General features: G+C 39.2%; 3 protein-coding genes across 6 annotated transcripts in view; 1 reads left to right on the top strand and 2 right to left on the bottom strand.

Moving 5' to 3' along the window:
* The window catches only part of mia (MIA SH3 domain containing), a 10,880-nt gene extending 9,194 nt beyond the window's left edge, over positions 1 to 1,686 (bottom strand). For 2 of the 3 annotated variants that reach the window (XM_016673890.1, XM_007556598.2), the window contains exon 1: positions 292 to 440. In XM_016673890.1, the coding sequence (XP_016529376.1) occupies positions 292 to 409 (118 nt within the window). In that variant the 5' untranslated portion in view covers positions 410 to 440. Of the gene's footprint in view, positions 1 to 291; positions 441 to 1,597 lie in introns of those variants that run through there. The other variant, XM_016673891.1, reaches the window with a different exon arrangement.
* Positions 905 to 8,355, top strand: bicdl2 (BICD family like cargo adaptor 2). 2 transcript variants are annotated; one of them, XM_007556608.2, is made up of 10 exons: positions 905 to 993; positions 1,502 to 1,921; positions 3,695 to 3,910; positions 4,014 to 4,130; positions 4,723 to 4,869; positions 5,043 to 5,189; positions 5,404 to 5,478; positions 5,825 to 5,904; positions 6,018 to 6,132; positions 7,013 to 8,355. In XM_007556608.2, exons 2-10 carry the CDS (start codon positions 1,679 to 1,681, stop codon positions 7,175 to 7,177), a joined length of 1,305 nt encoding a protein of 434 aa, XP_007556670.1. In that variant the 5' UTR covers positions 905 to 993; positions 1,502 to 1,678; the 3' UTR covers positions 7,178 to 8,355. The 2 variants fall into 2 exon arrangements, with proteins under 2 accessions (XP_007556670.1, XP_007556678.1); XM_007556616.2 differs by lacking the exon at positions 5,043 to 5,189.
* On the bottom strand, positions 7,878 to 12,696 carry LOC103141110 (mitochondrial import receptor subunit TOM40B). The gene is made up of 10 exons (XM_007556565.2): positions 12,414 to 12,696; positions 11,829 to 12,028; positions 11,209 to 11,276; positions 11,040 to 11,132; positions 10,570 to 10,671; positions 10,322 to 10,427; positions 10,046 to 10,168; positions 9,208 to 9,284; positions 9,028 to 9,130; positions 7,878 to 8,945 (listed from the first exon to the last, which is right to left on the bottom strand). Exons 2-10 carry the CDS (start codon positions 12,010 to 12,012, stop codon positions 8,806 to 8,808), a joined length of 996 nt encoding a protein of 331 aa, XP_007556627.1. The 5' UTR covers positions 12,013 to 12,028; positions 12,414 to 12,696; the 3' UTR covers positions 7,878 to 8,805.
* Between the last annotated feature and the right edge of the window lie 65 nt (positions 12,697 to 12,761).

The following is a 12,761-nucleotide window of genomic DNA, read 5'->3' as shown; positions in this document are numbered from 1 at the left end:
AAAAAGCATGGAGTGCTCTAAAATTTCCTGGTGGATTGTGAGCTATGGGCTTCAGAAAACCCAGTGGACCAACACCAGCAGATACGGCTCCCCAAGTATTGGGGTCTGAACTTTTTCTACTCTTTCTCCAGACTCTGGTACCATACTTTCCAAATTATTCTCCTTTATCCTTAAAGATGCAACAGTATTTTTTCCATTTGTTTAAAAACTCAGCATTTGTCTTTCATCTGTTCCAGTTGTTAGATAATATAATCAGTAAGCAAGGAAGAACTAGAAGCTGTTGCTACTTACGACTGCATTCAGAGTCAGCACAGAGTTTCTTATTTGATAGTTTGGGCATCTGCTTTCCAGCTTTGCAGGCTGTCAGGAAAAGCATCACAGAGAGAGATAAAAACAGTCTGAAAGCCATATCAGAATGCAGAAAACACAGACTAAGACAAAAAAAAAGTTTTATGATTGAGGAGGGTCCTGCTCAGCTTTTTATTCCTTTATTCCCGTTTGCTGAAACCCGAGTGGAGGTGGGGTGTAGGTGCCCTCTCTCTTCGACACTCTCCCTGCCCCCTTCCTAGTAAATGAACAGAGCACTCCTTTGAAACACTCCAAGCAGGTAAACAGGACAGGAGGAGAAGGAGGGGGTGTGAGCTGAAGTTAACAGACCCCTATTTGTGTCCTCATCTCTTTCCATCCCAAAAGAAGACTGCTGAACTTTCAAGCAGCAACTTCCTCGAAGCTTGTCAGCCTTTTAATATCCCTGCTCAGCCACTAGATGTCCAAACAGCACCTGCTTCATCTGTTCCTGACTCTGTTTCCTTTACACCTTCGTGACTCTGGAGGAGGTGTGGCCCTCGGATTGTATTTACATGCCGTGTGTTTCCACTGCCAGGGAAACCAGCTGAGCCTCTCTTGCGCAAATACTGCCGGGCACACAGACAAAATGTGCGCACACTCAACACCAAACAGGAAGACTGTTTCTGGAGGCTGGTAACCCGTCAGGTAAGACTGACTTGATTCTTCTTCTTTGAGCCAGAATAACTTGGTTTCCGTCCGACTTCAAAGTTTGAATAATTTGACATACAAATAAGTTCTGAGGTGCTTTAATGTGGATGAATTATTGACTTTAAGAGGTGGAAACAGAATGTTACGTCAAAGAGTGACCTCAGAAGGAAATGGTTTTGAATGAAATTTGTGTTAGAGCAACGTCACTAAAGTGTGTGGAAAAAAACATGGAATATTCAGTCGTTCTGTTCACAAGGTTTTAGAGACTTTTTGCTTAAATTTCTTTACAGCCTGAGACTGAAACACAATGCTTACACTTGCTGTGGAATTTAGGGAGGGGAGCAAGAACAATGGTAATAAAGGAGTTAGATTTTCGGTCAGAGTAACCAAATCACCAGTCAGACAAAAGACCTCCTTGTGAAGGTTGTTAGATAATATCACCAGAAAACAACTTGTCATGCTAAGCCTTTCTAAGATTGTCTGTATTGATTTCTTGCTGTTACAGATTTGTCTCTGAAGAGGAGAGTTTCTGAACGGTTGCCTCTGAAGAACGCAGTGGGAAACTAAATGAAAGGAGAAGGAATGGGAGTTCGTCCCTCACCTCTCTGACTCTGGGGAAGTCATCCGAAAGCCAAGAGGGTGATGGTTTCAAACTAATTCCTTAAGCCAACACGTTTCAGTCATGTTCACTCCCAGGAAAAACAGCCTTCCCTCGCCCAGCCTGGAGGACTCCTTCTTTCCTCTCTCCTCTTCCTCTTCGGTGTCTCTCTTTGCTTTGCAGTCGGCCTCGTCCCCCACCGACGGCATGGATGGTGGGGGGGCGATAGATACTGACCTGATACTGGCTGCAGAACTGGGACGGGCCTTGCTGGAGAAGAACGAGGAGCTGGCAGAAACTCTGCAGCAGAGAGAGAAAGAGGTGGAGGTAAGGAGATAACTGGGCTGAAGGGAAAATAACTGGACTCTTGTGTTTAGCATAAACAGGAAAAGACCACATGAATCAAAATGTGAGTCAGCTTCAAATGTGTTAAAAGTTGCTGTTCCGTTGATCATAAGATTCATTACTTAGGGTTTTTCCATCTAGAAAAATAGAAATGCGGTCACCCAATGTTGAGCCACCAATTGCTGACAAATAAGTCTGGAATGAAAGCTTTCTGCAACAGTAGGTGTTATATTGTGTCACAGACAGTGTCCTCTCAAGATTTTTCCACTGAGCTTATCTTCTATGAAAACACTGAAGGATCATTTCAACACTGGTTTAGGCGCTGTGTCTGGGTAAATGACGTAGAACAGGATTTCAACATGTTGATGCTTTTCTCAGTAAATATGTTTCTAATGAGGCTACATGAAATCCAAATATTGTCCAAAAGCCAAACACCATTCACACAGAGACCCTGAATAAGCAGAAGCAAAGGCATAATTTTTCTTCTATCAAAGCTTAGCTGCAATTTGCTCTCGATTTCTTCCTTTATATAACGTTATGGGTCACGCTTTATTTGTTAAATACATCAACGTAGACAATTATTTAAAAATAATGAGAATTTTTTTGAATAAAGAAAACTAAATTGGTGTGCTCCAGCCTAAACCCCCTACCCCCCTACTCTGAAACAAATATGTGTCTAAACATTATTGTTTTGTAATTTACATATTCGAAGAAGAACTTGTTGCAAAACTAGCTAGTCCAGGCAGCCCACGTATTCCTAAATATAGTCCTAGCTGCAGGTTTCTCAGAAAAATGCAGTGTTTTTAGCTTCTAGTGCTGCATGTCACCTCATCAGTTCAGGTTTCTGACAGGCTCCAAACGCCCATGAACTCATAGACCATGCAAACACCTGACATGCATTCATGGCACTTCCAGGATATTTTAATCACACTGCTCATTCTACTCAACATCTGGTTTAGAGTCATTTTTTTTATTTGCTTTGGCTTTTCCTCTGCTTGATGTTTTATTTATTTTTTATTTTTTTACTAAGCCTAGTAAAATGTAAGAACAGTCAGATTAAAAGAATTACAATACAAGTTAAATTATGCATAAAAAAGAACTTAATCATGGATGCAAAAAAAAACAAAAAAAAAACAAGCAGTTTGTTAGCAGTAAACTTAACTCAAACTTAACTGTGTATTTGGGGCAACTCTTCCTGTTAAGAACATCACCTCTACCAGCACTATTTCAAATGTTAAGTAACATGAGAGAGGCCGGCAAGTTTAATTCTTTTGAGCTCAAAAGCAATCACGGATCTATATGTGTTGTGTGTCAACCGCAGTGTTTTATGCTTTGACCTGTGCATCTGGGCCCTATTTGTCTGTTTATCTGTATGTTCTAAGCTTTGAAAACTTAAAATAAGATTAATAAAAAAGAAAAAGAAAAAAAGAAAAGCAATCATAGATAAATGGTCATTCTTTAACAAGATGGACAAATCGAGTTCAAATACAATATTCATTGTTCTGAGGTGCTTAAAACCTCAGATTGAAATATTACATTTGTAAAATACCTTAATTTCTGTAAGCGGGAACAACGAAATCAAATTGAATGGTATTTTTTTCCTCAATAAACATGTAAAAAATTTTAGATGCACAGTCTATTAAAATTCAGGCATTTTTGAGGGGAATCCTGATGTCTCCCTTTTGTAGGCTCTGCTGCTGATATTCATTCACTCCTTGTCAATGAAGTTGATTAATGTGCAGTTTATTGTCTCAGGCTTTACAGCAGGAGAAGCACGTCCTGCAGAGGAAGCTGGAGATGAATGAACTGGAGGCTGGGCAGAAGGAGTCAGAGCTCAACGCAGACTTAGCTTCACTGAGGGCAGAGCTGCAGAAATACCACAGCGAGGGGCGGGACCGGAGGAAAGACGACAGCGAGCAGATGACTCAGTTGGCCAATCACAACCAGAGACTAGTGGAGCAACTATCTGAGGTTGGATCATTTTCACCTGTGTATTGAGTCACATCTGATGAACTTTTTTGGCTGCTATGCAGACAAACAGGTTTCACAGCCTTGCATCTCCCACATTTTCTAGGCTGTAACACTGGAGCACTCCCTGAGGACCGAGCTCCGCACCCTCAGAGAAGAGATGGAGGAGTCATCCTTTAGTCGAAATATCAGCTCCGCACAATTAGAAAATATGCAAGCTGAGGTATTATTAGAGCTTTCTTATCACTGTTAAAGTACTTTGCTGTGGAAAAGTATTTACTCCCTCATAGATTTCTCATGATTTTACTTCTTTTGATCTCATCTCATCAAACTAATTTAATTATAAGACTAGACAAAATTTGAGTAAATACTAAGAAAGAAAGAAAGAATTGCCCCTAAACCTAATGACATTAGCATCGACTGCCATGAAGCATTTTGAATTACTGTCAATTACTCTGCCATAAGAAATGCGAACCTTCTAGACTGAACTGTTGACTTCAGCTACACTGCAGAATATGAACAAGCTGTTTCAAGTGATGCCACAACATCTTAATCAGATAAAGTCCAGACTTATCTGTTTTTATAAGCCATTCAGAGGGGTATTTACGTTAGTATGCAGATTTTCATTTAAATAGAACGAAAACATGATTTAATTAACATTTAAGAATGAAAACTCAAATATTATTTCTGTTCACCGCATTTGATGCATGAAAAAAGTAAATCTAAATATACTCAGATACAATAATAAGAAGTTTAAAGGAAACCTTCTCACTCAATCCATGGAAAAATGACTATTCTCCTCTCCATCCACGCAGAACAGAGTATTGCAGGAGCGGCTGTTGCACATGGAGACGCAGCTAAAAGCTTCAGAGGAGAACAGCCAGAGGCTCCGTGTGGAGAGAGACGGACTGCGGGACAGACTGTCAGAGCTTCATGTCAAACTGACTGAGAAGGAAGCTGAGGTGAAGATCAGGCGTTAGTCACAACTGTCCTAATAATAATGATACCACTCATCACTAACAGAAATAACTAACACATCTGCTTTAAAATCCTACACAGTCCGCCTATTTGCTTCTTATGGTGTGTGTGTATGTGTGTGTGTGTGTGTGTGTGTGTATTTTGCGTGTGAACATAGATAGAGCAGGAGCAGGGGGTTGTGTTTGAGTTACGCACCTTGAATCGCTCTTTGCAACAAAAAGATCTCAACCTGGGAGAGGAGAGCTTCCTGGACAGTACGCACACACAACCTTTGTCTCTGCTCAGTGAAATTCAGCAGACACAGGTACTCACAGATACACACATACAGTATCTTTACCGTCCAACCTGGGAACCGTCTGCTAATTCTGAACCTCTTCTCACATCCCTTACCTTAAAAGTGTGTGGTACTAACGGGTGTCCGCTATTAATTTTTATTGGAAACCTGGCAGACATGCCAACATATTGCGACAAAGTCTGAGTAAATATTTTGTGCGATTTATGTTTCCTGTTATTTATAGGCTACAGAGGCTCTCTTGGCTCACTCCTCAGCGCTGCAGGCCAAAGATGAAGAAATACAAGCATTAAAGGACGAGGTCTGTTAAGAGCTACACATGAATTCAACATTCATTAAAGCAGCAGGTCACCAGAGTAGAGGGAATTGAATCATTTGGGGCCAATTAGTGAAAACAGGAAAAAAATACATAAAAAAAAAATCCCCCTTCAAGACAGTAAAAAGAGCTAAATACTGTGTTCAATGGGAGAATAATTTTTGAGACAGCAATATAAGTTTTGATGTTTTAAAATACAAAGTTGAAATTATTACAGGATGTCAATTCTTCTATTAGACAACTGGTGTTTTGTAGTTTGTGTTTTATACAAATACTCCCAAGATGTATTTAAAATAAAACGCTGAAACTATATTATTTTCTCTCTTTGCAGCTCCAGTCTCAGCAAAAGGAACTTGAGTCTCTCAGGGAAGAAATTAAACCCTTCAGAGGTGGAGAAAATCAGAGCTACAGGTGAAACTGCAACACAGAACCCTTCAGTGTTTTATTAGACATTATCTTTAATTTATAACAAAAAATAAATAAATAAATAAATAAAGGCTAATAGTATTTTCTTTTCTATCCAGCTCTCTGGAGAGTGAACTGGCCAAAGTCCGTCAGGAGAAAGAAACGCTCACTCAGCAGCTTCTCAACACAATCAAACACAAGGTGGTGCTGTCTCAAGAACTGGATGCCTGGCAGGTGAGTCTGTTGTTTGTGTAAAGATTTTATTTTGAACATGTTCAACTAGTAGATTAAAGTAAATACGTATCTATACAACATTAAAATATTCAGGAAAGAGGAGCAGGAAGCACACTTGTTTAATACTCTTTACATATCTATGCCGAACTTCACACACGCAGGCACACACACCTACACGCACGCACGCACGCACACACACACACACACACACACACACGCGCGCGCGCACATGCACGCAAATACAAAACCTTCAGTGCAAGGTCTTACAATAGAATCTTGATAATTTCTGTTAAAAGTTTGAAAACATCTTATTGGAATACTAATGATTGTGTTATAAAAGGTTTTCTTATTGGAGCATGGAACAGTCTACATTTACGATGTAAATAATTTATGTTGTAACAACAACAGTTCTGTTGCTATAACATGAAGATGTTATCACATTACTGCAATTTTATTTTTTGTGTTGCAAAATCGATTATTGTGTATTTGTTATAAAGATATTCTTGGATTAATAAGCTTTTCAACTGATAATGCAATAAGATTATTTTTTCTTTTCCTGAGCTGGCAGCTCTGTGCTTCCATACTAATAAACTCCACCCAGAGCATAGTCGTAAAATATTCAAGACAACCATAACTGTTGTCGATTCCTGACCGTGTGTACAGATGTATAGTTCCATGTGGTACCTTAAGAAAGACCCAAAGCCAAGCCCTGAGGAACACCACGACTTCCTCAGGGAATACAGCGGAGTGTTCTGACTTATCTCCTTTCAGTTTCAGTGTTTGATGATTTAACGCAACAGTAATGTGCACTCTTAAATGATGTCCTTTGGCAACACCTCACATTAGCAATTTCTAAAATCTACCATTTGTCCTTCTGCAGGAGGACATGCGCTTCGTCATCAATCAACAGGTACTGCAAAGGGAAGAGGAGAAGAAGAAGAAGGAGGAGAAGGAGAGCACTTTTGGACTCCAAAGGAGCAAGTCTTTGAGAGTGAAGGGTGAAGGAGGAAAAGGATTCTTTTCCTCTTTATTCAAGGACAAATAAGACTCGGTGTCATTTGTCCTTTCAGCAGCAGACGATGGACACTGATCAATATCGGCAATATCAGCAAGTTAAATGTTTACAAATGTAACATCTGAATATACTTTTCTGTTTGTAAATATGTACAGCATATTCATAATTTTAAACTTTTAATAAAAACATTACAATTTTATGTGATTTTTCTTCTGTAATCCGCAAACAGTTTCCTCTTTTGTATGCAAATAGGGGAACAGAATGTTTCATTATTCTATTTAAAATTGTGCACTTCAAGCAGGAAGAGCTGACGGTCAGAACACAGGATGAGATTAGAAGAGGTGAGGTATTATTTTTTCCTGCTGTGAATCATGCAAAGCATTATCTCAGAGAAAGAGCTAAAAATAAGCATGTGTGGTTCATAAATGTGAAGGGGAGGGGGAACTTTGATTGTCATGGAACCATGACTGAAGCCATCATGTTTTAGCCTCTGGTAGAAAAAACATGAGAGCATTTCTATTTTTTCTCCAAGAATCACAATTTGGATTCTAAATGGTCGGTAGGTTTGGACTCACTGCTTTAGTGAATATTTTTCTGAATTGTCAAGAGTTGCCAGAGATTCCCAATTTAGTTGACTTGATCTTTTACTGTCAGACCAACACATGAATACACTTTGGTCCATTCCACTAACACTCAGGTGGATTTTTTTAAATAGGCAGAAGTCTAAAAGTTATGACATAAATAACGTCTTTATTAAATCATGTCAGAAAAAAGTACAGTCATCTTGTTCTCCAGTCCAATGTCCTGTTAAGTGGATTATACATTACAGATTTAGAATTTGTCAAATAGGACTGAAAATGCCAAATTTGTGTTTTTACAAGCCTTTTTGGGGCAAACATATAAGACACAAATCTGTTTGTGCATAGACGCCCTCAGATCCATTTGCTTTGCTCCTCTGTGTTTCTTTGGGGATCATATTAACATCAACTGCTGACAAAAATTCATACAGACCTAAGCAACTGTATTTATTCCGTTTGAAAGCTGAAACTAGCTTCAGGCCGGTGATTTTGTTCTTTTTAATGCCAGACAGTGGTTGCAAACTCACAACGCCCGAAAGACAGAAAATGTTCCATCTTTCGATTTTGTTGTCCGCAGCTTTATTCTTGACCACTGGCTTTGTGAAAAATGTAAAATACCATCATTTTTTTTTTAAATTCCTCTTTTAGAAACAGTTTGCAGAACAATCAACAATACATAATTTCAAGGTCAATCACTAAAACGGGAAGTACATTTTTGTTATTTTATGTATACGTTTATACATTTCTTCATGACTACCGACATTATAAAATTGATACTCTATGTATACAGTACAATTTCACTTTCAGCTTTCAAAGTTCAGAGGGTGATGCACCCTTCTAAAGTAGCATCCATTCCTCTGGCACAGAGCTTTCTCCGTAATCAGAAAACATCACCTTGTTATTGAGAGGTAGGTTGCAAGGTGAGATACATGGAGTTAAACCAACAGGAAGAGTTTCAGTGCAGGTGATGCACCCTTTAAGTCGGTGCATTTAAAAAAAAACAACAACCTCAAACGTAGGTCTCTGGATTGATGTCCTGACATTCTTTTCATAATTCCAGTTTGAGCACGTGTTTGCGGGTCATCCCACGTTGACGCCCAGGCCGACCTGCAGCTTGTCACCTCTGTGGTTCACAAAGGCTCCCATAATCAGGGTGGCAGGAAGCGGGGTAAGACGCTTCTCCAACACACCTCCAATGATGCACCGGCTGTTGATCATACCTGAACATTTGCCATAAAAAAACGCCTGATACACTGATATTTTTGGCAGTGAGCAAGCTTAGTTGAAATCACCTTAGACTACCTCGAAAAACCATGTTGGCCTCCGGGAGATCCATCTGGTACCCAAAGGAGGCTGTTGTCTCCTGCGTCCTGGTGCTGGCCTCAAACTCCACCCCAACTTGGATCTGGCAAAACAAATTTTCCCTCAGCATGCTGCACACAAATGATGAGTAAATAACAGCCAGGCTGTTATTGTTCATACCTGTTTGTTGGCTCTGTGATAGTAGCTGGCATGGGCGCCGCCTTTGCCAGCATTAAGGGTTGCAACCCAGTTTGGTCCTGTATGGCGACAAAGTAAAATAAAGAGAAACCTTTTGAAAAATATAGGCAAAATACGTCACATCCCAGCTTTTCACCAGCCTTGAACACATCATTTTCACTTGCGAATCCAAAGTGAGATGATGCTGTAAGAAAGTCTCAAAAGTCGAAAGCGTCATGATGACCAATCCGTCCGCAGCTGGCGATTTGTGCACATGTACTTTCAGATTTGTATGCGTAATTTATTACTACTTGTGCAGTTTGAAACATGTAAATTTGACAAACTCTTTATGCGTGTGTGAATCTTGAGGTACGCATTTATGCACTGTGCCATACACATTTGTGAATTATAAATTACATTTGCAAATCTTCCTGTATGCATGCAAATATTATTGTGCACTTTGTGAATCTTTATGAGACTGATTTAGCTCCGTACAAACAGCACTGGAAGCTTGTTAGTAGTGCACATCATATACTTTAATAATATGAGGACATTTTGTGTAAAATCTGAAAAAGGATCATCATTGGGCTTTTGTGGCGCATGACTGAAAGCTATGAAAACAAATATGATTTAGCAGACACAAACTCTGCCTTCTTAAGTTAACAGGAAAAAATCCAACAGAAAATCTGAGGCACACGTTCAAGGAAAGAGAACACTGGAAAGGATCTTGAGAGATTATTCTGAGATAACTGATCAAAGATAGCCCTCTTTATTGTCTTCAACCTCATAAAATGTTAAAGGGTAACAAAGTGCATCTAACAGTGAAAAAACAGCATCTCACTTGAGTACTGTCCAGCCAGAGTCAGAATCCCTCCTTCCTCTGCTCGTCCTCGGTGGTACACCAGTTCTCCTCCCAACACCAGGCCAGATGACACACTCTGCAGGAAGTGTGCGACCAGAATGACTGCACACAAGATGCATATAATAAAAATTTACCAGAGAAACATCATGAAAAACGTTACAAACTGTGCAAATTGACACATTTAAACTATATTTTACATCACCAAACAAATATTTGAATGCATATATATTTAGATTTTTAGTTGCCATTTCTCACCTGACTCTCTGAGGATGTCTGGGTTGGCCACTGTCACAGCAGCCGTGAAGTCGCTCCCTCTGTACTCGGTTTCAAACTGCCACGTTACGAACTGAGACTGCTGGGTCTGAAATACAGTTCAGGCTGTGAGCTTCTGGCAAAAAAAATAATTAAAAAAACTGCAATAGTTTTTAAAGAGGGATCAGACTTGTATGGATGCTGCAAATGGGACGGATATAAACGGCCCCAAAAGACACCGGGGAACTCACCTGGAATACTGTTCTGGCTCGAACGCGCTCTGTGAGATGAAGGAGAGCGTGAGCGTTCAGACTACCTGAAGAGTCCATTTCACCAATCAATGCTGGGGCGTCCTAAAATTGGATAAGAGAAGGAAAATGTACCTATTTATTTTATTATTGCTATAGCTTCTAAAAAATTCTGTTAACACAGTGAGGGTTCCTGCAGATATAAGTCAAAATGTTATACTTTTCTAGAATAAAATTGGATGAAATACTTCTATGTGTATCATTTATTTAACCCGTACTAAAAACAAACTAATTGTACTGGTTATTTTTAAAGTTCAGATATTAATAAAGCTTAAAATAAAAGAGTGCAAATATAAATGTATTTGGTCCACACTTATCCTAAACTAAGATTCATAATTTTCAAAAGTCTTCAAAACTAAACAGGAACTCTGAAAAGCAGTAACAATCTAGCTATGCGATTATTTGGGTCCAACCTTGTCCTTGCTGTAGTCATCAGACTGTAGATGCTCCACGTGGAACCGATAGTAGGAGGGACTTACAGCACTGAGGTGGAGGGTATGACTGACCTGGAAATAGACTCTTTACTTTAGTCAAACATAAAAATATTGTTTCAAAGTATAAATGTAAATAATGAAGAGTCACCTTAAAAAAGCTACTCAAAGTTTTATTGATAATCATCTTGACACCCTCAATCTGATGAGGAAACACATCTGGTGGAGTCAAGGAAGAAGAACAAAAATAAAACATGAATAGAATGGTAAACAGCACTGTACAAAGTATTAATAGCCTTTGAGTTTTTCCACGTCACAACTTCAAACCTCAATATATCTTAGATTTTTTTTGTCATAGGCCAACACAAAACAAGGTATAATCACAGAAGGAAAATTCTGTTTTTTTCTCTTTTTTTTTTTCAAAATAGAAATTCTTCCCCCTTTTAATCTAATATCCCTAAATGAAATACAGTGCAACAAGATAAGTCACCAAATGTTTAAATGGCATTCACCTGTGCAAAATTAGGTATAAATCCAGCTGTTTTGTAAAGGTCTTGGAGAACTATTAGAGAACGTTAGTGAATAAAAAGCCAAAAACATAAATATGTATAAATAGGCATAAGCATGACTATCCACTATTTTGTGTTGGTATATCTCATAAAATCCAAAGAAAATACAATTGAATTTTAAGATTTTGATGTTATGAAACGTGCAGGGACTGTAAGTCATAGTGTTCACTCCATGGATCTTGGTTCATCACCCTAAAACTACCTTTGCAGCTTCTGTGGAGAGAATGAAAGCTGCCAGGGTTGGGTAGGCGCCCATCTCTCCTCTCCCAGCGTGGTGGACGGTCCCAGTGGGCAGGATGTGCGTCCCAGCGAGAAGGAAGATGATTTTTGGAGAAAGGCCAGTTCTGATGGCCCGGATTGGAAGACAAAGCCAGAACACTGCCCATGTGGGCAGAATGCTTCCTAAAGGACGTAGAGACAAAGAGCACGTTTATGACACATTTATTTGCATACCTGCTACCTTTAAAGGCACTTTTATACAGCAGAAATCTGGGATCCTGCATTAGAACAAGATAAGTAGAACATAGAAATAGTAGAGTTAGCCACAGACAAAATAAACAGATTTGTACCAAAGACCCCAGAGAGAGGCAATGCAGAAAGGATTGTGTGGAAAATTTAAACGGATTAATAGGGAAATTATAGATACAATTATGAATGAGATGGATAGGCACTGGTTCCATGACTAAGTGCAGCAATTCCGTTAGCTAGCATGACCTTAGCATCAGTAAAATCTGGTATGTTTAGGTGAATACTGTTTCATTAAAAAATCCTAATGTAATCGGAGTACCTTAAAATCCCGAGCGAAACTGGGAACCGCACATCAGAAACACTGTCAAGGGTATTTACTTCCTAAATAAATGAATAACTTAAAATATGCGAACTGATGCTGCAGATCAAGTGATGCTGTAGATTCCTCCCTGTTCAAGATGCTGTGAGTCGCTCCTGCAAATCCTTCCCTCCATACACATAATGATGAACACACGAGGCCTAAAAATTAGCGCATTTCTATGCAACGATGAGGAAATCACAGCTATGACTATTTTTTTTATTTATAGGACCACGATTTGGTGTTTTTAGGACGTGAGAGTTCAGGGAAAATTGCGTAACGTCGCTGGAGATTTGTTTCTCGTCGGAC

The sequence above is a fragment of the Poecilia formosa genome, unplaced genomic scaffold (genome assembly GCF_000485575.1).
Source record: "Poecilia formosa unplaced genomic scaffold, Poecilia_formosa-5.1.2 Scaffold3, whole genome shotgun sequence".
NCBI lineage: Eukaryota > Metazoa > Chordata > Actinopteri > Cyprinodontiformes > Poeciliidae > Poecilia > Poecilia formosa.
Note: the sequence above shows the minus strand (reverse complement) of the source record. Positions and strands in the feature narration are given on the sequence as shown.